Source organism: Rhodamnia argentea, chromosome 7, assembly GCF_020921035.1.
Source record: "Rhodamnia argentea isolate NSW1041297 chromosome 7, ASM2092103v1, whole genome shotgun sequence".
NCBI lineage: Eukaryota > Viridiplantae > Streptophyta > Magnoliopsida > Myrtales > Myrtaceae > Rhodamnia > Rhodamnia argentea.
The window spans coordinates 2,627,595-2,653,957 of NC_063156.1; the positions used below are offsets into that span (position 1 = coordinate 2,627,595).

At 40.6% G+C, this 26,363-nt stretch overlaps 2 protein-coding genes across 2 annotated transcripts in view; both read left to right on the forward strand.

The window, feature by feature from the left end:
* Window positions 1–291: 291 nt before the first annotated feature.
* Window positions 292–12,442, forward strand: LOC115754289 (rust resistance kinase Lr10-like). Its single transcript, XM_048281988.1, has 4 exons — window positions 292–1,235; window positions 2,519–2,572; window positions 2,649–3,073; window positions 11,695–12,442. The coding sequence occupies exons 1-4, from the start codon at window positions 446–448 to the stop codon at window positions 12,421–12,423; spliced, it is 1,998 nt and encodes a 665-aa protein (XP_048137945.1). The 5' UTR covers window positions 292–445; the 3' UTR covers window positions 12,424–12,442.
* The window catches only part of LOC115731842 (rust resistance kinase Lr10-like), a 65,953-nt gene continuing 50,216 nt past the window's right edge, over window positions 10,627–26,363 (forward strand). The window contains exons 1-2 of the mRNA XM_048281828.1: window positions 10,627–10,657; window positions 11,141–11,194. The gene's annotated coding sequence lies outside the window, so the exon portion shown is untranslated. The remainder of the gene's footprint in view (window positions 10,658–11,140; window positions 11,195–26,363) is intronic.

Genomic DNA, 26,363 nt, shown 5'->3' on the forward strand with positions numbered 1-26,363 from the left:
TTTAGTAACTCGATCAACCTCACACCGCTAATCAATTTCGAAACAAAGTTGGTTCACCATGTCAATCGATTAGAGTTAATTAGAAGTGGAAATGAACAGAGTAATGTCACTGGTTTGAGGTAATTGTACCAATTGCACTCACTAATCTCCGATCCCCCTCTCGACCAAAAATTCCCGAAAAAATCTCCGATCCACGTTAATGGCGATTTGGCTTGCTTTTTTTCTTCAATAATTCTAACAGTATGCGTCCCTTCAGATATCCCCCGTATTTTTAATTTCTTGACTTTGACTGACTTCGGGCTTTCTCTATAAGACCAGGCGACTCCCAAGTCTCCAATCAAACAAGGATCATCCAATCTCTTTTCAATCTTTTTATATTGCGCCGCCTCCACACCCACCAAGCAATTCTCTACCAATTTCTCTTTGCCCAAAGACAAACAGAGGCATGATTGATGCTCTCGGCTCCATGAATATCTGTCAAGTGGTTCTACTCGCTTTTGTTCTATTTCTATCGAGGCCTACCAGTGTCGAGCCGAATCATCGACGGAACGCTTCATCCTGTGGTGACATTCACAATATAAGCTACCCATTTCGACTGAAGAGTAACTCAAAAGGATTGGGTGCCAATATGTTGGATTTGACTTGTGAAGATAATCACACCGTTCAATACATCCTTGATGGCCGATACTATGTGCAGTCTATCAACTATACTGCTAGCGAAATCAGGTTTGTCGACGACGGGTTGCAAAAGGATGACTGCTCATCTCTTCCCCGTAATTCTGTGTTGGGCTATAAGCTCCAGAGCAGCGCCTATAGTCAAAATACATTGGTTATTATGAACTGTTCAAAGCCGGTTAGTTCTCCATTCTATATCGCTACAGGTCCATGCATCGAGGGGTCTTCCAACACGTCATCGAATTGGAACTTGTACGCTTTGCTCAATCCAAAAGCATCGGATGTTAGGGACTTTTGCAACATTAGCAGGTGGACATGGGTAGATTATTTTCCGGTTGGACAACGCATTAACAGTAGCTCCTACAACTACGAGCAAATCCATAGCATCATGGCCGATGGATTTGTTGTGAGCTACGGTCGTGGATCTACAGCGAAGAAAACTTTCTTCTGCTACTTCAATTTGTATGGCTACTTTCATTTCTATAACAACTTTTATTCCAGTCGCTTATCAATGAGCGATTCCGGCGGTCAGGTTTGCGGATCCATGCACTACTATGGCGGTAAGTACTCCTTTCTTGTGCGAATTCAAGTACTCTGCTTTGTTGTTGTCACGTATCAATAGGAGGAAAACAATTATCTATTACGGCTGCGTTTGTTTCACAGAAAAGGTTTTCTTGAAAAATAATTTTCCCAATTTCCAATGTTTTGGGGGCAGAAAATACATGGTCAAAGAAAATGTTTTCTGGTCAATGAAAAAGTTCTTTCTAAACCCATGGAAAATGATTTCCATCGGTGAAAGGAAGGAAATCATTTTCCAATTTCTTCCTATCAAACTTGTGCCCTCTTCCCTCACTTCTGTCTCATCCATTTCCCTCTTCACGCGGCCTTATGCTTTCTGGGCCCCTCCTTTTTCGTCGTCTTCTTCACGCAACCAATGGAGCCGCTGCTGCCTATCGCTGCCATGTCTCCCTCATCGCCTCTTTCATCTACCTCCTCGGTGAGTCACGGAGAGATGAAGACCTCACGAGTTGCAGCGAACTCATCAGATCTGGAGCTCGTGGCCTTGCAAGTCGGCGTCTAGCGAAGCCTTGTCTCGCCGGATCTGGCGAGGCCGGCGATGCGAGATTTGGCCTTGCCCAAGGCTGGTGAGCTCAGGGTGAGCCTCGCCGGATCTGGCGATTCGAAGCCTTGCTCAAGGCCGGCGAGGCTTGGCCTGAGCTTGCCGCCTCGGGCACGCCGGGGCGAGGTTCAGCTTGATTGTGGCCGGTCGCCGTGGCCAGCAATTGGTTGATGAAGAAATTACAGCAGAAGGAAGAAGCCGACGATCTTACAGAAGAAAGAAGAGAAAAAGGGAAATTTTTTCAAAAGAAGTTACTAAAAAGTAAAATAATTAAAAATACTAATTATTTGATAATTTTTTTCTGGAAAAATTATCGTCATGCCACACGGTAGAAATCGTTTTTCAGAGCATTTTCAGACTTTAGCCATACTACAGAAAATTTTGTCATTTTCTTGGACAATGGCTTTCTGGAAAATATTTTCCAAAAATACTATATTTTCCATGAAACAAACGGAGCCTAAAAACGAAAAGCAATGTTTCTCTAGATTTGTCGACCGCTAACAAAGCCAAAGGAGTTTCTTGTATCGTCTATCATCTACGTAAAAACACGAGGATTGTTATTTTCATATATTTGTAAATGCACGCATCACACCTTCTCATATTGTTTTGGACAAGATTCAACTTGCACAGAGTAGCTTGCTGCTACTCTGTTTCCTTGGTGACTATTGCTTTCCAAACTTCTTTTACTTCAGTTCCTTTTCACACCATTCGCTCCTTCCACAGGCGTCCTCGACGATATTGCATTTTGGATTGCTTGGGATTTTACAATACCATTAGGTAAGCCGCAATTATCTTGTTCTTACAATAATTATGAAAAGAAAAACTTATTCTGACCTATCAAACTTTTCTTTAGTGCTTTTCTGTGCAGTGAAGTTTGTAATCGGGATGCCAGTTGTCGTGATATTTCTAATCTACACATACAGAAGAAGGCACTTAGCAATGGACAAGAACGTCGAAGAATTTTTGCAAGCTCATAACAACTTTTTGCCCATAAGGTACTCTTACTCGAATATTAAGAAGATCACCAGAAATTTTAAGCACAAACTAGGTGAGGGGGGATATGGCTCTGTGTACAAAGGAAAGCTCAGAAGCGGCAACGAAGTGGCCATCAAGATTTTGAAGCAGTCCAAGGCCCATGGCCAAGATTTTATCAATGAAGTGGCTACTATTAGAAGAATTCACCATGTTAATGTCGTGCAACTCATCGGATTTTGCTTTGAAGGATCGAAACAAGCTCTCGTGTATGATTTCATGTCAAATGGATCTTTGGATAAGCACATTTTTGCTAAGGAAGGTGATCTTCATTACATGAAACTATATGAGATCTCTCTTGGGGTGGCCAGGGGGATTGAATACTTACATCGGGGTTGTGACATGCAAATACTACACTTTGATATCAAGCCTCACAATATTCTTTTAGACAAGAATTTCACTCCGAAAGTTTCTGACTTTGGACTTGCGAAACTCTATCCCATTGATCATAGTATAGTCTCATTGACTGCCGCAAGAGGGACATTGGGATATATGGCACCCGAGTTGTTCTATAAGAACATCGGTGGTGTATCTTACAAAGCGGACGTCTATAGCTTCGGGATGTTGCTTGTGACATCCTGAATTCCGACCCACTTTTGAAGCTATAAATGAATGAAATATCTCATTGATGTATTTCAGTCTAATCTCACTCGGAGTTGATCCCTCTCGAGCAGACTAACCAAATGGGAATGGCTAGCTAGGAAAATCAAGTACGTGGACCTAAGAACTTGATCCTGGATTGACTCTTTGGCCATGAAAATTGTCGAGGGAATATTCTGGACCAATATAGGCCGATCCTAGAATGATTAAGGAACGATTTGGATAATACCCTACGCTTGGATCACGGGTGATTCCGTTTGACCTCGTATGGGTTCCGAACGTCCCTAAATTATTTTCTAACGATCGTGTCCATCGGGACTAGTGATTGATCCTCGCAATTGAATGACAACCAAGGTCGCCATGGCTCGAGTAATTCTTAAACGTGATTTTAATCACGGGTCGATACGCGTAACTCCTAAAAGCCGCCCGTTAGTTTGAGATACGCTGAAAATTCTATTGATCGAGATTGGTCACGAATCGAGCTTGGGAATTTGACGTCGGACCTTCAGGGGTTTCAATAAATAAAAATTTTGGACGTTTCCTCATCCTGTGTGAAATTCCTTCGCGGTTCGCCCCAAGGAGGTTCGGGAAAAGTAGATTTGGACTGGGTATGGGAAAGGACCCATTTGCCCTCGAAAAATACCCTATTTTTCACTTGGAACGAAGGGTATTTTGGCCATTTCCCCTTTTGGCCGAGATTGACTAGTCAATGAGGGGAGATAATTATTTTATTTTTTTTTTCTCTTGATTTTGTGGGCATAATTAATTATTATTAACCTCTATTAATTATTATATTGTCCTCTTCTTCTTCATTATCCAAGAACTCTCTCTCTCTCTCTAGCTCACTTTCTCTCTACCTCACTCTCCCTCTCCCTCACTTGGCCGAACGCCCTCTCTCTCACCCTCCATTGCCGAAAATTCTTCAAGCCTTCTTTGGTGTCGCTTTGGAGCGCTTGGAGTCGCTAGATCGTCGCCGAGTCGCCGGCCGTGCAAGGATCGCCGGAATCGCCGATTGGTTCAAGCTTTTCCTCAACCGTTCAACGGAGGTTTTTTGCGAGTTTTTGAGGTAGGATTGTTTCTAAACCTAAATTAGGTGGTTAGGTTGCTAAAAGACCATGAAATTGTGAATTTTTGATGAAGAAAAGTGTTGGATTTGGGCTTGTGGAGGGGCTGGACGAAAATTGCAGAAATGGAGGTGAGATATGCTTGTTCTTGCAATGAATAGTAATTGCAAGAGGATATTTGTTTGGTCAAAGTTTGACCATGGTTACCCTACCAACCCTAGTTACTTTATGCCCTAACTAGAGTTACTTTATGCTATAGTTTAATCATGGTTAGGTTAGTATTTAACTCTAGTTAATTTTTGAACCATGGTTAGTTAATATATTAACTAGAGTTACTTTTATGTGACATAAAGTCGTTATGCCACGGTGCTAATTAAATGTGACATTGTTATAGTATAGTACTATGGTCGTGAATTAATTATATGTTAGAAAATTATTATTGTTCGGCCGTGATAAATTTCCACGTTAGTATAATTTTAATGGCGCGTGATTTATAAATTACTACGTTAGCGTAATATGGTCGCATGACGTGGATTGGATACTATGGTAGTATTAACCGATCGGGTAGTCTGGATTAATATTTGGATTAGTGTGAATTAATCGGGTGATCCCGAATTATTAATTCTCTAACGTGAGTGAATCACGTGATCCCGATCTATTCTGAGAAAATATGAGGGTCGTATTCAATCAAGTCGTCTGAGGCCAAAGTGAGCCGTATTCGTCTGATTGTCCGAGACCGAGGAAATGTGATGGTCGTATTCAATCAAGTCGTCTGAGGCCAAAGTGAGCCGTATTCGTCTGATTGTCCGAGACCGAGGAAATGTGATGGTCGTATTCAATCAAGTCGTCTGAGGCCAAAGTGAGCCGTATTCGTCTGATTGTCCGAGACCGAGAAAGTAAGAAAGTCGTGTTCAATTAAGTCGTCCGAGACCAAAGTGAGTCGTGTTCGACTAATTGTCCGAGACTTGATCCGGTCGTGTTCATATGTGTCCGAGACCGAGATCCGTGGGTCGTATTCCTATGTGTCTGAGACCCGGGTATATGTATAGAGCCGTGTTCCATAAAGGTCCGAGGCTCAATGTTATGAACTTATTTGATGGCGGTGGAGTAACGTGGAATATTCTGGAGGAACGTGGAATATTTTTGGAGTAACATGGAATATTCTGGAGTGACGTGGAATATTTCTGGAGTAACGTGGAATATTCTGAAGTGACGTGGAATATTCTGGAGTGACGTGGAATATTTCTGGAGTAACGTAGAAATTTTCGGAGTAATGTGGATATTTATATTATGGCCTGATGTGTTAAAAACGTGCCCTGGAGCACGTAGAATATTTTATTGTCGGGCTGAGGCGTGAAACGCCGAGAGGGGAGTAACGTAGAATATTTGAGAAGGTGTGAGAATTTTCAGAGAAAGAGTGGAATTTTCTGGAATTTAATTGGGGAATTTTTGGGTAGCGCAAGAAAGAGTTGTTGGAAATTGTTGCTCGCCTAGTTTGTGTTTGGAGGCACTAGCGACCTGATATAGGGTTAGAGATTTCCTACTGAGATTTTATCTCACCCCGTCGTGGGTTCGTTGTTTTTCAGACCTTTTGCCTCAAGTATGAATGACCCGCCTCAAAGGTTCGATATTCCCCGAGGTCATGGTACCGGGAGAAGATGGGGAGGTTGTAGAGCCATCGGATGCGGAACAGCCACCTGAGCTTGACGAGGATGAGTTGGAGACGAGAGATGATATAGTACCGGATAGCGAGGACGAGGCCTAGGGTAGTTGGCCTCTTGGCTTTTGCTGGCTGTTTTATTTTGGATGTATAGTAGGCTTCGATCACGTAATCTTTTTTGTTCTAGTGGTCATAGGATTGTACAGTGGCCTCCGAAGCCGTAGGTTTGGAAAATTGTACAGAACGTGTGGATATGTATATAAGTTTGTTTTTACCGTCCCAAGTCATTGTGATGTTAATTGTTTCTGTACGGGGATTTGTTTTTGCTTCCGCATGAATTTGTTGGCCTATGGATCCTGGAGAACTGTACATAAGCGTGGCCAGGTGGGATGTCGACGAGCTCGTAGGGTTCGGGTCGTGACATTGCTCATGGAAATGGCAGGGAGAAGGAAGAATATAAATGCAAATGCGGAACACTCCAGCCAAATTTATTTTCCATCATGGGTGTACGACCAAGTCGGTGAAGGAAAAAGTTTCGAAATGGAAGATGTTATAGAAGACGAAAGGAAGGTGATAAAAAAGATGATAATAGTTGCACTTTGGTGTATACAATTGAATCCCAACCACCGGCCTCCAATGAGCAAAGTCTTGGAAATGCTTGAAGGAGATATTGGTAAACTTCAAATGCCTCCAAAGCCACTTTTTTACCCACCGGATGTGCCAGATAACAGTGACAAATCTGAGATGGAACTAGAGACATTCTCAACTTCATCAAGTGTTTCGATAATTTCCACTAGTTTTCCTTTTGGTGATACAGGTGATGTTTAGAGAACCATGCACAATTTGATTGGAAAAGTATTGTGTATTTGTTATATATCCGCACAATCTAGTATTATCTAGGGGGGGACTTGAGCTAGTTTAGTCCTCTTCTAGCTCTTAGGTTACTGTAATGTTTTTTGATTTCATACAGTTTTACTCTTAGCATCCTCCTCCCAGAGAATGAACAAATTGGTAAGAGAGCAAGGACCAAAATGGTGGGGGAAGGTGATGGCATTGAGAAACTTTTCCTCCCTCATTACGTGATTTAGGGTAAAGTCCCACGATCTTGCTACTTTTTTTTTTTTTTTGTGGTCGACGACAGTGCTACTGTCGGCTTATGGTTTCTCTATATCAAGAATTGCTGATTTTGTCTTGTGAAGCAGACATCATCTCTTTAGAGAAACAACTTTTATCAAAATGGACAAGGTCTTAGATGAAATATTCAATGAAGTTTATATTTGGAAGAACACATATTCCGTTTTAAAATCAGTATGAAATTGTTGACAAGTAATAGATCGAAAAATTAAAATTTCCTCTTAATATTTATTTGTCGACTGTAGCGTTTTTAATTGATGGGGTTGTAGAATTTCGGAGCACTTTAATAAAACTTCATAAACCTAGCTTATGTGACCGACATCAGCCACGGAGGGAAGGGGGAGGAGGCAAAAAAAAAGTCACAAATCTCCATTACATAGAATGTAATCCCATATTGAATTTCATGCTCAAACTTCTTTTTTCAGAAAAAAAAAAAATTCTATTCTGATCCATGTCAGTTTTCTTAAGGTAAATTGCAAGACGTTGTCTTCAATGGGAAACATGTAAATTGCAAGGGTGCAAACTGATGACACAATCTTTTCTTACCTTATACGGTGTTACTTCGTTCAAAATTCTTGAGTAGAAAATCTTTTTGACTCCATATTTCATCACAAGTTTCACTCCCCTTCAACCTAACGCGCTATAAGAATCGAGTTGAAAATTCTTTAAATTTCCTAAACATTTCCTTTTCACTTCGAATCAAATTTATGCAATCCTTAACTATCAAAGTCCATCAAATTTTAATTTACATGGATTCAATTCGCTTCAAAGTTTGTGTCGATTCTTAAAACAGCTTTCATGTTATCTTTGAAAAGAAGAATTAACACCATAAGTATCTCTGCAAAATGTGGAGCAACTTACCTATCTAAAAATAATTCTCCAAAAATTTGAAGCAAAGTCACACGGCTAAATAAATGGGTTGTCAATTGTGATGTTTTCTTTCTAGAAATAGACGGTGATGATGCTGGGTTCTACTTGCTATTCTTGTAACATTCTCGACTTGATTGATTTTTACTTTATTGATTGACACGGGATTTTCAATAGATGGCCCCAAGTCTTCGTATTCAAAATCTTTCTCTTTCACCACCATTAAATACGCATTCCATCCTTGTGGATCCTCCACCACATATCAAGCCCCAAATTTCAATTGCTCCCAAGTTGAGATGGACATGATTTTTCGACTCAATTTCACACCAGTGTACCTTGCATGTTATCTTTGGTCTTTCTTGGTGTGCTGCTAGGGTCACGTACTTATAATGCCCACAACGAACGGTCGTGTCCTCAGGATCCCACGTGTTAAAGCAACGAGACCAACTTGATGATCAAGCCATCGAGAAGCTGAACGTACTTGACGGTACTAAACCTAGATTAGACATCATTGAAATCTAGTCTAATTGGCAGCCACAATGGTGCCTCCACTAATTAAATGATCTGCCGTGCATTGATCCTCAGATTAATTTTATCACTACAGATTGTAAGATCACTGGAAATCACTACACATTGTTGAAGTGTCAAGTGCTTTCAATTTTGGACATTTGTCCATGCACAATGCCAATTATCACCTGAAAGGACATATTCATCATCAACAAGACCGAGGATCAATTATTCTCAAAAACATCTGCAAAGGCGCGGCATCTGCTCATACTATTAATAGATGCCATCGGTGACTTCATTCTTTCTCCTACGTGACTTGACGCAAGTTAGGCTTTGGAATGACGAATTGCAAGACGGCTTAAAATGAGGTAGCCATACTGGTTTGATGGCGGAATATAACCATGGCAAGGTAAGAAATCATATATCTGCAAGATTGCAGCGATCATGAAATGGATTCATGGTACCGGGTCAAAACTGAAGTACTATGTCGTGACATGGACATGCAGTAAGAAGTTTCAAGGCAAGCTAGATTTTATTCTTGTCTTGCTCCTCAAAACTAGATACCAATTTTCCTATGGCCGTGATTCGTGGGGCGAAGAAAGAAGATGGAGGAGAACAAGTAGACGAAGAAGGAAGATTGTGTATCAGAAGGAAGTGATGGGGAGAGAGATGGATTTGTTTGTTGACTTTTGGATTTTCAGTGGGTGTAAACTTCCAAGATGCGCGCGCTGTATATGGAGGTCATTAAACGCGGGTGATGTATATTTGACTCCAACGTCTGTGGACAATGTTAGAAAGTTTCTGGGAATTATTACTTATCGTTTCAGATTGAGAGAGGAAAAATCTCGTTTGATTAAGTTACAGCAAGTATTAAGTACGTAAATTATAGCTGCTATTGTCAACATTCTTAACGAGTGTCGAGTCTCGTGGAGGACGCACTAATTATAATTGTATCAATGTTACATCCTTGTTTTAGCTCAAAAGCAAGGGCTACCTAAGGCACGACAAAATGTCTTGTAACTAATTAAATCTAAAGGCGAGAAAGCAGAATTCTCGTGAGCTTTCAAAAATCAAATCTGCTCATTTTTCCTATTTTCTTACTTTGAAACTCTTGGTTTTGCTCAATTTTCAATAAAATAAAGTGGTCACGCTACAACCAATTCTTTACCAATTTCTCTTTGCTCGAAGACAAACAGTGGCATGATTAATGCTCTCAGCTCCATGGATATCTATCAAGCATTTCTGCTCGCTTTTGCTTTATTTCTAGCAATGACTACCAGTGTCGAGCCGAGTAATCGACGGAGCGCTTCATCCTGTGGTGACATTCACAATATAAGCCACTCGTTTCGACTGAAAAGCAACCCAAACAGATGGGGGGTACCGGTGGATTCGACTTGACTTGTGAAGATAATCTCATTGTTTGGTACTTTTCTGATAGCCGATTCTACGTGCAGTCTATCGACTATACCGCTCGCCGAATTAGGTTGGTCGACGATGGGCTGCAAAAGGATAACTGCTTGTCTCTCCCCCGTAATTCATTGCTGGGCTATGGGTTCAATAGCGTTGACAATAATGGAAGTACACTGGTCATTATGAACTGTTCAAAGCCAGTTAGTTCTCCATTCTACATCGCTACTGGTCCATGCATCGAGGGTTCTTACTCATCCAGATCCAACACATCATCGAATTGGAACTTGTATGCTTTGCTCAATCCAAAAGCATCGGATGTTACAGATTTTTGCAACATGAGCAGGTGGACATGGACAGATCATTTTGCGGTTGGACAACGCATTAACAGTAGCTCCTACAACTACGAGCTAATCCATAGCATCATGACCGATGGATTTGTTTTCAGCTACGTTAATTGGAAGAACACTTTTTTTTGCTACTTTGATTTCTATAGCTACTTTCATCTCCGCAAAATCTTTTTTTCCTTTAGATTTTCTATGAGTAGCATCAACGGAGGTCAGGTTTGCGGATACAAGTACTACTGGGGCGGTAAGTACTGCTTGCTTCTGCGAATCCAAGTACTCTTATTCTGTAGCAGAAAAGAAAAAAAAAGGATTTGCGACCAACCACATGACTAGTTTTTTGTTGGCATAGACTTTTTTTTTCATTTTTTATTTTCTTAATTAGTTCTTTAACTAGTAACTTGACTAATAATCTAGGAGACACTCGTTAACGATCCTTAAAAAATTGTACTCATGTATCGATAGGAGGAACAACATATTTAGTTACAAATGAAAAGCACTGTTTCTCAAGATTTGTTGACCGCTAACACAGCCAAAGGAGTTTCTTGTATTGTCTATCATCCACGTGAAAAACGAAGCTTAGTATTCCATTCATTTGCACATCCAAGCATTCCACTTCTCATTTTCTTTTGGACAAAATTGAACTTGTACAAAGGAGCCTGCTACTACTCTGTTTCATCGTGACTTTTGCTTTCCAAACTTCTTTTCACATCATTGATTCCTTCCGCAGGTGTTCTAGATGATATTGCTTTTTGGACTACTTGGGATTTTATAATACTATTAGGTAAGCCGCAATTATCTCATTCTTCCAATAATTATCAAAAGAAAAACTTATGCTGACCTATCAAATTTTCTTCAGTGCTTTTTTGGGTAGCGAAATTTGTAATCGGGGCACCATTAGTCGCCGTATTTCTAATCTACAAGTTCAGAAGAAGGCACTTGGCAATGAACAAGAACATCGAAGAATTTTTGCAAGCTCATAACAACTTTTTGCTGTTAAGGTACTCATACTCGAATATCAAGAAGATCACCGCAAATTTTAAACACAAGCTGGGTGAAGGGGGTTATGGTTATGTATGCAAAGGAACGCTTAGAAGCGGCAACCAAGTAGCCATCAAGATTTTGAAGCAATCCAAGGCCCATGGCCAAGATTTTATCAATGAAGTGGCTACTATTGGAAGAATCCACCATGTTAATGTCGTGAAACTCATCGGTTTTTTCTTTGAAGGCTCGAAACAAGCTCTCGTGTATGATTTCATGTCAAATGGATCTTTGGATAAGCACATTTTCACTAAGGAAGGTGATAAGTTTCTTGATTGCAAGAAAATAAATGAGATCCCTCTTGGAGTGGCGAAGGGGATTGAATATTTACATCGGGGGTGTGACATGCAAATACTACACTTTGATATCAAACCTCACAACATTCTTTTAGACAAGAATTTCACTCCGAAAGTTTCTGATTTTGGACTCGCAAAACTTTATCCCGTTGATCACAGCATAGTCTTAATGATTGCTGCAAGAGGAACCTTGGGATATATGGCGCCTGAGTTGTTCTACAAAAACATCGGTGGTGTATCTTATAAAGCGGATGTCTATAGCTTCGGGATGATGCTCATGGAAATGGCAGGCCGAAGGAAGAATATAAATGCAAATGCGGAACGCTCAAGCCAAATTTATTTTCCGCTATGGGTGTACGACCAAGTCAATGAAGGAGAAAGTGTTGACATGGAAGAAGTTGTTGAAGAGGAAAGGCGGGTGATAAAAAAGATGATAATAGTTGCACTTTGGTGTATACAATTAATACTTGACCATCAGCCTCCAATGAACAAAGTCTTAGAGATGCTTGAAGGAGACATTGGTAATATTCAAATGCCTCCTAAACCGCTTATTTACCCACCGGATGAGCCAGTTGACGATGACAAAGTTGAGATGGAACTAGAAACATTATCAACTTCATCAAGTGCTCCCACAATTTCTGCTAGTTTTCCCTTTGGAGATAGCAATGATGTTTAGGGTAACTTTCACAGTTTGATTGCAAGTGTTGAGGTAGTTTGGCTTGCCAGTGATTAGATTTTGTCTCCTTCTAGCTCCTAAGTAACTGTTGTGTTATTGTACTTCATATGTAGTTTCACTCTCTTGCATTTTCCTTCGAAAGATAAACAAATTGGTAAGAGAGCAAGGACTAAAACGGTGGGGTAAGTGGATGGACATTGAGAATTTTCCTCCCTCAATATGCGATTTTTGGTAATGCCAATTAAAAAGCTAGTTATAACCCGCGATCTTGCTTCTTGACGTGCTGCTACCGGCATATGGTTTCTCGGGATCAAGAACTGCTAATTTTGATTTGTGACTTCAATTGCAGACGTCCGCTTTACAAAGTAGACACCAACTGTCTACTCGATAAACAACTTTTATCGAAATGGGAAAAAAGCAGGTCTTAGATAAAAGAATTCCATGAAGTTTATATTTGAAAGAATTCATATTCCGACCTAAAAATAACGTGCGATTACTTTCGACTTCCCTAAATTAGAAACGCATCTTGATCATTAAAATGACAACATTGGTTCACTGTATCAATCCACCGGAGTTGAATTGAAGTGGAGATGAAAAGACATGTCACTAGTTTGAAGTGATTGCACCGATTGCACGCACCAATCTCCAATCCACATCAATGGCTATATGGGGTTGCTTTTGTCTTCGATAATTCTTGAAGCATGTCTCCCTCATGATTCTGGCCAAGAGCCATATCCCCATGTCTGCCCCCGTCCGTCATTAGGGTTTCAATAGAGAAGATGTGAAATCTATATTATCCGATGGATGGAAACGCATCGTTTATGGAGGAATCTGGCACCATCACCCATTATGACATGGGCATGTTTTGATAGGACGCTTCCCCAATAACGCGATGGATGAACACGACCTGTATCGCAGAAGAAAGTATCTACCTTGTGCTTCCTCCTCCCATCACAGGATATTTATTTTGTGTAAATTGATGAAGGAGGTTTCGATCGACTTATCAATGATCCCACGTGTCAAAGCCACTCGACCAACTTGATGAAACCAAGCCATCGGAATGCCGAACGTACTTTGACGGTCTCAAGTTTAGATTAGACATAACTTAAATCTCGTCTAATTGGAAAGGCACAACGGTGTCTCCACTAACTAAAAATTTAGGGTGAGGGTGCATTAATCCTTAGATCGTTTTTACCACCGGAGAACCCGACATATTGTCGGAGTATCGACCGTCTTCACTAATGGACATCTGTCCCTGCACCTTGCCAATCGTCACCGAAAGTCACCATCTATCAACCACGACTTGACAACTTATTAAGGGGGAACACCTATATAAGATGAAACACTCACAGAGATGAGGGGTTTCAGCTGATCTTACTCCTCATGCGCAATGGAGATCCTCAATCGCCTCTCGTACCGGCCTTAATCTGAATTCTGCGATGCAGATTGATTCGGTCATTCTTAATTTTTTTCATTCTTTTTTTTTGGGGGTCAAACCAAACGCTGATTATTTAGTTGTGGATCAACAGTTTGGTAACGTTTGTGGAGGGTCTCCAAAAGGGACGTTGGCCCCTCACCATGGCTGGGCAGCAGCGGCATTGAACCTGCCATGAGAGCGTCTTCCCCTAGGCTTTATGAGTTCAAGGTGTTTGCCTTTTTCCTGGTGAGATTCTGGCTCCGACTTACTTAGGAGAAGATTCAAAGTCATTTGTTTCATCCTTAAACTCCCGAAGCCATTATGAAGTATTGATGTATACGCGTGAGTTGTGCTAGAGAAGTCAAGAATTGATGTGGTATTGAGGAGTTAATATATCCTAGTTGGCCCATAACATATTGGCTTAAGTTTTTGAGTACAGATGGGTCTATCCGTATATGTTGACGGGTTCGGACTTGGACTCTCACTTAGCGATCTGCTCGGTTGAGGTATCGAACTTCTACTGCTTGCTCCCAACACGAAGTTTGAAGCAATTGTTCGATACCCAGTTGAATGAAATGACCGAGTATTCTCCACTTCAATGTTAAAGCAACAAGAAACGTGGCTGATCCCTGTATTTGTATAACTGTTGACGACAAAGGAATCCCCATTGAAACGTAGCAATCTTTCTTTGGTTGCTCTCACATTTTTCTGTTATTAGACCTGAAATCTCAAAAAACGTGACCTGACACTGTAAATAATCTTGTCAATGAGCAAAGGCATCAAGAGCTTGTTGCCCCTTGTTTAAATCAGGATAGATTTCCTAGTTATTGACCATGAATGGCCAGAATCAGTGAGTTAATTAATTGATCAGGAAATTATTTCACAAATAGATACCACAACACATACTTAACTGAGATTTAGTTCTCTTCGGTTGGTTCTTTGATTAAATTACATCACTTCCATAAATGTTATGACTAGAATTACCTCAAAGTACATATCCATCATTAACCAACCCAAAAAAAAAAAAAAAAACTGAGGATTAATTATCATCAAGAGATCTGCAGAGGCGGGGATTTATGCATGATAGGTGCCATTGGCAACTTTGTTCTTTCTCCGAAGCAACTTGACTTCGATCAGGCTTCGGAATGGCAAATTGCAAGACACCTCGAGAGTCAAGATGGAGTAGCCATACTGCTTTCAATGGTGGAATATAACCATCGCAAGCTAAGAAATGCTCCGTGAGATTGCAGTGATCATTGAGGTATGAAAACTCATCATAGTCAGGTCCGGACATCGATATTCTAGTGCCTGGCCTTATTCTATTGCGTTTCTTGAGTATTATCCTATGTTTGGTAACCCTTCATTGCATTTCTACATCCTGTAAAAAAATGTCACTGGAGAAGAAATAAGAACAAATTCTAGTGCATGCTAACATGGTTTCGTGATGCTGCGTCGAGACTGATGTACTATGTTGTGACATGGAGAAAGACTAATGTTCTGATATAAGTTGTAAAAATGACGAGGAGCACACCCAGTCCACGCAAGAAGTAGCAGTTTGATAAGATACAACCGGTGATTAGTTCAATTTGGTATCATCCTGTGTGTTCTGCCCGGAAGCATCTGATTCTTATCAGTTGTCCGAAAAAGCAGGACTAGCATTTGACTGCTCTGGACTGTATGGTACTCTTCGTCTTAGCAAGGAAGACAATCCTGACATAGAGGAAGGAAATAGAAATTAGAAATGTTGCTAACAATTATTCTTGTAGGGAAGCTACTGACATAGTTGGGCATCTCTGATAGACACCGACTTGTAAAGTATATCAGTTCTCCGCTAGAACGCGACGCAAGAAAATATTTCTGAAAATTAGAGGTGGATCTTTCCCTCAAAAGATCTTATCCTGGTTGCTCTCTGAACTTATTAATATAAAAGCGCCTTAGAAAGATTAATTTCAGTCATAGATATGAGACTTCTCACTTTGGGGGCTAACGATCTCTGTAATTCCTGAGTCGTTTACATCATATCCACCAAGTACTAGTTGTGCTGTGAGATCTGTTTGAGATGTCTTAACAATTTGAAACTGATCATTATCATGGAAGAGGATCCAGGAGCAGGAAGAGATTCATGGCAAAACAACCTCAAGATTTGAGGTCATGTGGCACAGATTGCTCTCCCATCATCTTGAACTTCCTCCATCGCAATGATGTAAACACGGGTTCGAATTCTATGCAAGATCTCTTTGTTTTGCAACTTATATTGAGCAAGCTACGGTGCTAGATATGAAGTATCTCTGCTTATTCCTTAACTCTGCAACAGTTTTCTGCGCTGCAGACAAACCGGTTCTCCCTGGATTTTCCTCGTACAATTCTAGTGATTAGGAGATTATTTCTTTTCAAGTGTTCGCTTAAGAGAGTTCGACTGGTGATGGTAACTCCTGGTCACGCAGATTCTAACGCAAATTCCATCATGTCAGTCACACATTGGCTCTGGAAAAGAACAGCCACCGTCCTAAGGCAATAGGACATGAGATGCCTGAACATGAGAAACATCCAGAGGCTACAGAACAATTTATGTACAGGTCATGTCCACTCTTTTCTGTGTTGGGGGTCTTGTCGAATCAAAGGATGTCTGCAATTATTTGCATCATCATGTGCTTTCACGGAATTGCATTGTTTCTTTGATACTTGCTAGTTCTTGCAGGTGAAAACTTGAATGGAGCGAGGTCGCTTGTTGAATAAATCCACTGATTCGTTCTTTTGGGTATAAATAAATGTTGAGATTGGAAAAATTTTACCTTTTTCATCTGCAATGATTTCTTATGTGTTTTCGATACACGAACAGTCTAAAATCACGATATCATAATCCTTACCAAAAAAAAAAAAAATCATGATATCATAATATGCTGAAATATACTTGAACAGTCTAGAATCTCTAAAGATGAAGAGCCACATCAACATGTTGTTCATGTCCTCATCGCCACTCACCACAAAGTTGTCTCCTCAAAATCAATCGAACTAAAGAGCCGATTGTCTTTCTTCCCCTGTTGTAATCAAACAAAGGAGACCCTTTATTTGGCTCCAAAGCAACATCTAATGAACCAAAGAGAGAGCAAAACTAAAAAGCAAAGAAAAGGAGAAGGTGAGAGATCATTAACAATGCCGCTGTGTCAACCCATCACCTAATATCGAGTTCGAACTGGTTGAGTGACTCTCAGAGACAAGTTATCAAACAGTTCACGTCCTTGAACGCAAATTATCTCATGCAACTCCTTGTTAAAGCCTTGCCTTTTCAGGGGCGATCTATGTGTTCTTTCAAGAACTCGGGCTCAACGAAAAAGAGACGGAATCTCTCGTGACCATGGACCCGGATTTGAGGCTGAGATCTATCCGATCGTTGCGGGCTCGTGCCGCCTCTTTGAAGTCTGTGGGAATCAGTGGCCTTGGGCTCTGCCATTTGGTTGCGAAATGCACTTCTGTGTTGGCAGCAGATGCAATTGATTCCTTTATACTCTTCGTGCGCGACCATTTAGATGGAAAGGTTGACCCGGCACAGCTCAAGCGTCTGTTCTTTATGTCAACAGAGCCGCGGTTCTTAATCGGATTCGAGGAAAAGGTTAATTTGCTGATTGACGGCAGGATTCCTAGAGAAAAGATGGTTCATGTTCTCAACAATGTGAATTTGATGAAGGCTTTGTGTTTTAAGCCGTTTGAAGGAATTGAAAGGCTCGTTCATTTTTTAAGCCGCTATGGTGGGGTTGAGTTGATTGTGAGGCATCCCCCCATTCTTAACCTTGATATGGATGGCCAGTTGATTCCGAGAGTGGAGTTTCTCCTAGAACTTAGCGGAGGAGACGAGGATGCCACTGGGGCGGCGTTGCGCAAACTGCCTACCTTTTTGAAATACCGTGTGGAACACGTGGAAAGCCATGTAGAGTTGTTGAGGTCATTTGCGGGATTAGATGATCAAGAAATATTCAGGATCATTCTTGTGTTTCCTAAATCTTCTGATGAATGCACTGCATGACTGAATGCAGGTCTCTGCTTTTATGGGTATCTATGAAAGGTCTTAGTCCAGTTAATATAGCCAGTGGTATCATGTACCAGCTACTTCTGTAACACCCTGTGTTCTATCCTCTTCCATTCTTACGGGTTCTTCCGATTAAGCAGATGAAGATTTAACTAATTAAGAATCTTTGAGTTGATTTTATAATCTTATGCTGAGAGAATCAGCTCCTCTCTCAAAGCTTTCCCTGCTTCAAGTATAGTGCCTTAGATGCAGTATTTTTCGTTACGTTTGATAGCTCCATCTTATGCAGATGATTTTTTTATTTTGGTAAAGAAAAAAAGAAAGAAAATTATGCAGCTGATTTTTCTCCCAGCAAAAAAAAAAAAAAAAAAAGATAAGAAAGGTTGTGTTGGTTAGGAATGAAATCCTGCCATAGTAGATACTGTCTTGACGCTTGTTTGTTCAGGTTCCATCAAACAGTGGATGTCTACTTTGCTTCTAGATTTATCAGCTGTACTAGGGTACTATTTGGCTCAAAATTTTCGTGGGGATATCATGCTTATGTAGTTAAATTGGAAAATAGTTCGTCTGTTCAATAATTCCTAGGAACAATTTAGAGCATTATAGATGCAGTTAGTTCAAGGAAACTTGTTCCAGGACTTCACTGGTTCATTCTGGATTGTAATCCGTCTTTATCCTGGATGTTCGCCCACTCAGAAACAAGTCATAATACTTTTCCCCCCTTTCTACAGAATAGTAATCAGTCCCCTTCTTCAATCTGTGGAGGTTTTCATTCCTAACTTCATCAGTCTTAAATTGGCAACTGAAAACAATAAACTGATGTTCCCTTTATTTGTTTCTTCCTTTTGGATGGTGACTACATAGTTGTTTCGTTGTTTCATATTTATGCATGAGATTTTGTCATATGTGTGAAATGATGGGGCCAATGTGTTTGTCTAGACGACAATAGGTGACTGAGCTGCAGCATCTTCTCTCCTCTGAGTTCCTATGATATCATATGTTCTGAGAAAGAGCAGCAACTCGTTGTAGCAAACGACAATGGGTAACAAATGCTCTAACTATTAAGTGTGTTTGCAGGAACAGAATATAGAAAATGGCAAAGCAGACACCTCCAAGGAGCTGGCTGATGACCTCGATAAATCCTCAAAGACAAGGCAAGTGCATTGGACATATTGATGTGCCGCGTTAAGTGGTTGGCGCAATGCTTTATTGCTGCTTAACCTGTGAATTTGTTTTGAGTTTCCTTGTGGATGATTTGCAGGTTCCACCTCCAATTTTGTGAGTCCCCCAGGAAGCGGAGGACCGGAGGCTCATCTGTTGTACTTATCAAGGGCATTCCCACAGCCAAGAGTAAGAATGCGAAATTGTCTAAGAGTCATATCAAGCCTTCCCAATGTAAATTGTGAGGCTAGGTAAAACTGCATATCTAGAATTGGGTAGTGGAAATGCTTGGTGTTAATTGTAGATTGCAATTGGATAGTGATGATTAACATGTAAAGCTCAATTCAAATGTAAGCAGAGTGAGCTCAACTTGCAAAATTTTTCAATTTTGGTGAGGTCTCTAGATTGGCGGTGTATCCTGTGAAATTGTCCGTCCTAACTCCAAAGCAGCAGTAGCTTTGTCTTTAGAAATTGTTTTGAAGAACTTGAAACACTGTACCTTCTGGCAAAATTCGCTGCAAAGACACCTCTTGTTCAAGTGAAATTAACATGCATCACAAATCACTATCATGGTCGAGGCATTGTTCACACCTGAAGGTGACAAGAATGGTGTAATTGAGGGTGCTGATCTGGTCGGCGCCCACTTGGCGATTGCCACCATCGATCGAAAGGGATCTGTTGGTCAATCGGATGTGGTTGTCCTCTGCAGATGTCAATGTCTTCCTTTCGATGAATGATGCTGTTAGGCGTTCTATCGATTGTGCCCAATATGAAGCATAAGACCCAAATCCCTTAAAGTAGGCTGGCAAAGACAAGCGATTCTCATGTCCATGAGATTGTAATTTTACTCAGTGAATATGTTTTCTACAGGTAAACTAGTTGAAGAGAAGAAGCTGGTGTCAAAAACTAATTCCCGGTGTCGCGACCTAAAAATCAGGTTTCTAGGCTAATGGATTATCGGGTTAATTATTTAACTAACCTAACTCGGACTCTCCCAAGTCCATACCAAATCGCAACTTAACATGCAAAGATATTTGAATTGGAGTCGCCACTAATCATTTTTGGTAGGTCGATTAGAAACCTAAGTAAATTAGCGGGAGAACTAAATTACTTCTACGAACCGGAGATTCTAAGTCCGGGGACTTGATTACGCTAGATTACTCTAACGCCCTTTCGGTACCATTTTATTTCATGAAAATTTTTTGTCGGGCAACATTAATTGATTTTAACCTAAGTCACTAACAAAGGTTATCATGCAATTGCACAATCAATTAATTGAACATCCGGAAGTCGAGGTAATTGCAGAAAGCATATGCCAAGACAAATTGTTCTCACTTTGGAGTTTTTGCTTTTTAATGGGATAAAGACTAACTTATATGCAATGCATGAATTTAATCTAGGATGCAAATGAATTAAATTAAATGCAAGGAAATCCTAAGCATGCATATGAAATTAATTTAATTAACTAACCTAGATGACATGCAATTAAATGAAACTAATGTACAAATGATGTTATGATCTAATTAAAATGACTACATGACGTAAAGATCGAAACATGCAACATGCAAATTCTACGTATTCCAAACCTAGCATGCAAATGACATGGCAAGCTTATTTTATTTTATTTTTTGGTATTTTCGGATTAACGAATGACCCTAAATAAAAATATGGCTAAAGATAATTATCTTACATATTTTAAGGTTCGGGTTTGCCTAATCCCTAACATATTAAAGATAAATTATTTTAGACATGAAAATCAATGCAAATATGCATGTTCTATCCTAAAATGCAAATCTAAATTAACTTGTTCTAAAATTAGATTAACGTGCAAATATCTACATGATTTTAATGCAATTTTTATCTAAAATGCAATGCAATATCTTTTAGAATTTTAAATATCACGCAAGAGAATATTCATTCTAAAGATATTATGCCAATCGAATCAATCAAGAAAGTGGATATCTCAACCGATTTTTGAAAACATTTGCAAATATCTGAATCCAATCTTTAATCCGTAATCTTACGGTTAACGGTTGAATTCAAATCCTTGCTCGGGTGGCAAGTTGCGGATTAGGAAAAGATTCCCAATCAACTTGAATTTTTTTTATTTTTAAATATCCACTTTCACGCAATGCAATCATGAAACTTTCTAGGATAGGCAATATCACAAAAATACTTCATGAGCATCTAAGACACAAAATTTTTGGACTAGGCAAGTGAATATGCAATATTCGAGACAATATCAAACAAACGATTGGATGAACACAGTATATCAAGAGATAATTATTGCAACGAATCCCATCCGCATGTCAAATTTTGGCCTCATCATGCTCACAAACTTTGATTTCTTTTCATCTAGTCCAATTTTCATGGTTATTATCCACGACATGATTCGGCCAAGTAGGTTGCATGTGTGCCAAAAATTCCAATTTTAGTTTACCAAAAGTAAGTCAGACCTTGTCTTTTTAAGTGAACCATTTAAAACCGCCGAATAATTTAGCTTTTTGAGAAAATGGTTTTCCACATCAATTCTCAAAAATTATTCAAGCAACTCCATGGTTAAAACGAACTCGTCCAAAGAGGAGGTCTGAACTTTCAACGGTGAATCATTCATTAATTTCCGGTTTTGAGCATGAAAACGAACTTCTCTGATTTTTTATCCCCAATCAACATTCCTTCAATCAAGATCATGCACGTATACACATGCTATCAGCTAAACAAATATAGATCAGTGATTAAAAATCAAGAAAACTCACCTTTTTTTTAGCAAACTCCCAGCAGCACACCTTTGACAGATTCGCGTCCCAAAACAGCCACCGTTCAGGCTCGAATTGAGTCTAAACTTTAAGAGATTAGTGCTGGATCAGTAGCGCCGAAGAGGAGGTTGCTGGACGATGGAGAACAACACCGGATGATGAGGTCACGTCGTGTGCGGAGGAGGCGGCTGGAGATGCAAGGACAAGGACAGTGACGCGATCCGGGGCCACGTTGGAAAATCTACGAAAAAAGAACTCTCCCACGTCGCGGAGGCATTGATCTACGTAGCTTGGACGTGGTGGAGATGTCAGAGAATTGGATCACTTTCTTTTTTTTGACTTTCCGTGGACATCCTCCTCTCCTCTCGTACTTTTTTTATTTCTCACCTTTCCACTGCTCACTTTTTCTCCAAGAATGGCCGCCTCCCACTCTCTGCGCTATACTATTGTCAAGTCCCTTTTTTTTTTAACTGAACGAAGGCTTCCCCCTTTTGACTTTTCTGCACACTCCATCCCCGAAAAACTCTCAACGTGGCTGTGCGAAAAAATTGTGCGGCCTTCCTTCCTTGAACGTGCGCTAAGCTGTCTTATTTATAGGCACAGGAAACCTAAAAATAATCGTTGTAACGATCGTATCTTTTCGGTTTCGCAAAATATTCTGACCTAACTGAATAGATCCGTTCAAATATTTTTGTTCCAAAAAATCAATTCTGATTTTCGCGTGATCTCTTTGCAAACCGACAAATCCGATCAAATCTCCTTGTGTAACAACTTCTCTGCCCACTTCCTCTTTCTCCGCCCACTTTGTCACGACCCGAACCCTGCGAGCTCGTCGACATCCCACCTGGCCACGCTTATGCACAGTTCTCCAGGATCCAAAGGCCAACAAATTCATGCGGAAGCAAAAACGAATCCCCGTACAGAAACAATTAACATCTCGATGACTTGGGACGGTAAAACAAACTTATGTACATATATACATAACTGCTACAAACTCATCAGCCTAGGGCTTCGGGGGCCACTGTACAAGCCCGCGACCACCTATAACAAAAAGAGACGTGGTCAAAGCCCGCTACACAACCAAAATACAGCACTTTACAAAAGCTGAGAGGCCAACTATCCTAGGCCTCGTCCTCGCTATCCGGTACTATATCATCTCTCGTCTCCAACTCATCATCGTCAAGCTCGGGTGGCTGTCCCGCATCCGATGGCTCTACAACCTCCCCATCTTCTCCCGGTACCATGACCTCGGGAAATACCGAACCTTTGAGGCGGGTCATTCATACTTGAGGCAAAAGGTCTGAAAAACAACGAACCCACGACGGGGTGAGATAAAATCTCAGTAGGAAAATCTCTAACCCTAGATCGGGTCGCTAGTGCCTCCAGACACAAACTAGGCGAGCAACAATTTCCAACAACTCTTTCTTGCGCTACCCAAAAATTCCCCAATTAAATTCCAGAAAATTCCACTCTTTCTCTGAAAATTCTCACACCTTCTCAAATATTCCACGATACTCCCCTCTCGGCATTTCACGCCTCGGTCCGACAATAAAATATTCTACGTGCTCCAGGGCACGTTTTTAACACATCATGCCATAATATAAATATCCACATTACTCCGAAAATTTCTACGTTACTCCAGAAATATTCCACGTCACTCCAGAATATTCCACGTCACTTCAGAATATTCCACGTTACTCCAGAAATATTCCACGTCACTCCGGAATATTCCACGTTACACCAAAAATATTCCACGTTCCTCCAGAATATTCCACGTTACTCTACCGCCATCAAATAAGTTCATAACATTGAGCCTCGGACCTTTATGAAACACGGCTCTATACATATACCCGGGTCTCGGACACATAGGAATACGACCCACGGATCTCGGTCTCGGACACATAGGAACACGACCGGATCAAGTCTCGGACAATTAGTCGAACACGACTCACTTTGGTCTCGGACGACTTAATTGAACACGACTTTCTTACTTTCTTGGTCTCGGACAATCGGACGAATACGGCTCACTTTGGCCTCAGACGACTTGATTGAATACGACCCTCACATTTCCTCGGTCTCGGACAATCGGACGAATACGGCTCACTTTGGCCTCGGACGACTTGATTGAATACGACCCTCACATTTCCTCGGTCTCGGACAATCAGACGAATACGGCTCACTTTGGCCTCAGACGACTTGATTGAATACGACCCTTACATTTCCTCGGTCTCAGACAATCAGACGAATACGGCTCACTTTGGCCTCGGATGACTTGATTGAATACGACCCTTACATTTCCTCGGTCTCGGACAATCAGACGAATACGGCTCACTTTGGCCTCAGACGACTTGATTGAATACGACCCTTACATTTCCTCGGTCTCGGACAATCGGACGAATACGGCTCACTTTGGCCTCGCACGACTTGATTGAATACGACCCTCACATTTACTCAGAATAGATCGGGACCACGTGATTCACTCACGTTAGAGAATTAATAATTCGGGATCACCCGATTAATTCACACTAATCCAAATATTAATTCAGACTACCCGATCAATTAATCCTACCATAGTATCCAATCCACGTCATGCGACCATATTACGCTAACGTAGCAATTTATAAATCATGTGCCATTATAATTATACTAACGTGGAAATATATCACGGCCGAACAATAATAATTTTTCAACGTATAATTAATTCACGACCATAGTACTATACTATAACAATGTCACATTTAATTAGCACCGTGGCATAACGACTTTATGTCACATAAAAGTAACCCTAGTTAATATATTAACTAACCATGGTTCAAAAACTAACTAGAGTCAAATACTAACCTAACCATGATTAATAAATAGCATAAAGTAACTCTAGTTAGGGCATAAAGTAACCATAGTTAAACTTTGACCACTATTAACTTCTTGACTTTACTATTCATGCAAGAACAAGCTTTCTCTCCCCCTCAAATCTGCAATTTTCGTCCAGCAGCTATACCACCATCAAATTCACCAATTTCTTCATCAAAACTTCACAATTTCATGGTCTTTTAGCAACCTAACCACCTAATTTAGGTTTAGAAACAATCCTACCTCAAAAACTCGCAAAAACCTCCATTGAACGGTTGAGGAAAAGCTTGAACCAATCGGCGATTCCGGCGATCCTTGCACGGCCGGCGACTTGGCGACGATCTAGCGACTCCAAGCGCTCCAAAGCGACACCAAAGAAGGCTTGAAGAATTTTCGGCAACGGAGGGTGAGAGAGAGGGTGTTCGGCCAAGTGAGGGAGAGGGAGAGTGAGGTAGAGAGAAAGTGAGCTAGAGAGAGAGAGAGAGTCTTTGGATAATGAAGAAGAAGATGCCAATATAATAATTAATATAGGTTAATAATAATTAATTATGCCCACAAAATCAAGAGAAAAAATAATTATCTCCTCTCATTAACTAGTCAATCTCGGCCAAAAGGGGAAATGACCAAAATACCCTTCGTTCCAAGTGAAAAATAGGGTATTTTTCGAGGGCAAATGGGTCCTTTCCCATATCCAGTCCAAATATACTTTTCCTGAACCTCTTTGGGACGAACCGCGAAGGAATTTCACACAGGATGAGGAAACGTCCAAAAATTTATTTATTGAAACCCCTGAAGGTCCGACGTCAAATTTTGAAGCTCGATTCGCGATCAATCTCGATCAATAGAATTTTCAGCGTATCTCAAACTAACGGGCGGCTTTTAGGAGTTACGCGTATCGACCCGTGATTGAAACCACGTTTAAGAATTTCTCGGCCATGACGACTTTAGTTGTCATTCAATTGCGAGGATCAATCACTAGTCCCGATGGACACGATCGTTAGAAAATAATTTAGGGACGTTCGGAACCCATACGAGGTCAAACGGAATCACCCGTGATCCAAGCGTAGGGTATTATCCAAATCGTTCCTTAATCATTCTAGGATCGGCCTATATTGGTCCAGAATATTCCCTCGACAATTTTCATGGCCAAAGAGTCAATCCAGGATCAAGTTCTTAGGTCCACGTACTTGATTTTCCTAGCTAGCCATTCCCATTTGGTTAGTCTGCTCGAGAGGGATCAACTCCGAGTGAGATTAGACTGAAATACATCAATGAGACCTTTCATTTATTCAAAGCTTCGAAAGTGGGTCGGAATTCAGGATGTCACAATTCTTTCCCCCTTACAAAAATTTCGTCCTCGAAATTTGCAATCCTCCAATCATCTCGTCTTATGGGGTATTGACGCCTCATCACTACTTCGCTTCCCAAAGTAGTTCTTGTCGTCACTTGACACTTCGATAACGTCCTTAACAGCAATGGTTTTCATCCTTGAAAACTTGTTTTCTTTGGTCCTCCACTGTGTTCACCTTCCTCTTCCCTTTTGACATTCGCAAAATCTGTTGGTAGCATGCCCTCAAGTATTCAAATCACCTCTTCAATTGTCTATTGGTCCAAGAATAACATGCATACCTTACTACAATCCATCTTTTCTAATTCTGGACTAAAGGTCTTTCCAAAGCATTGCATAAGACTCATGGCCTTTATCAACTTGCCCTCTATTATCCAAATCGAG

What these genes read in the sequence shown, in the direction of transcription:
- LOC115754289 (XM_048281988.1), top strand. Translation starts at nt 446, where the DNA reads ATGATTGATGCTCTCGGCTCCATGAATATCTGTCAAGTGGTTCTACTC. An exon ending in GGATTTTACAATACCATTAG is followed by an intron (nt 2,573 to 2,648) that starts GTAAGCCGCAAT and finishes ACTTTTCTTTAG; the next exon opens with TGCTTTTCTGTGCAGTGAAG. An exon ending in ATGGATCTTTGGATAAGCAC is followed by an intron (nt 3,074 to 11,694) that starts ATTTTTGCTAAG and finishes TTGGATAAGCAC; the next exon opens with ATTTTCACTAAGGAAGGTGA.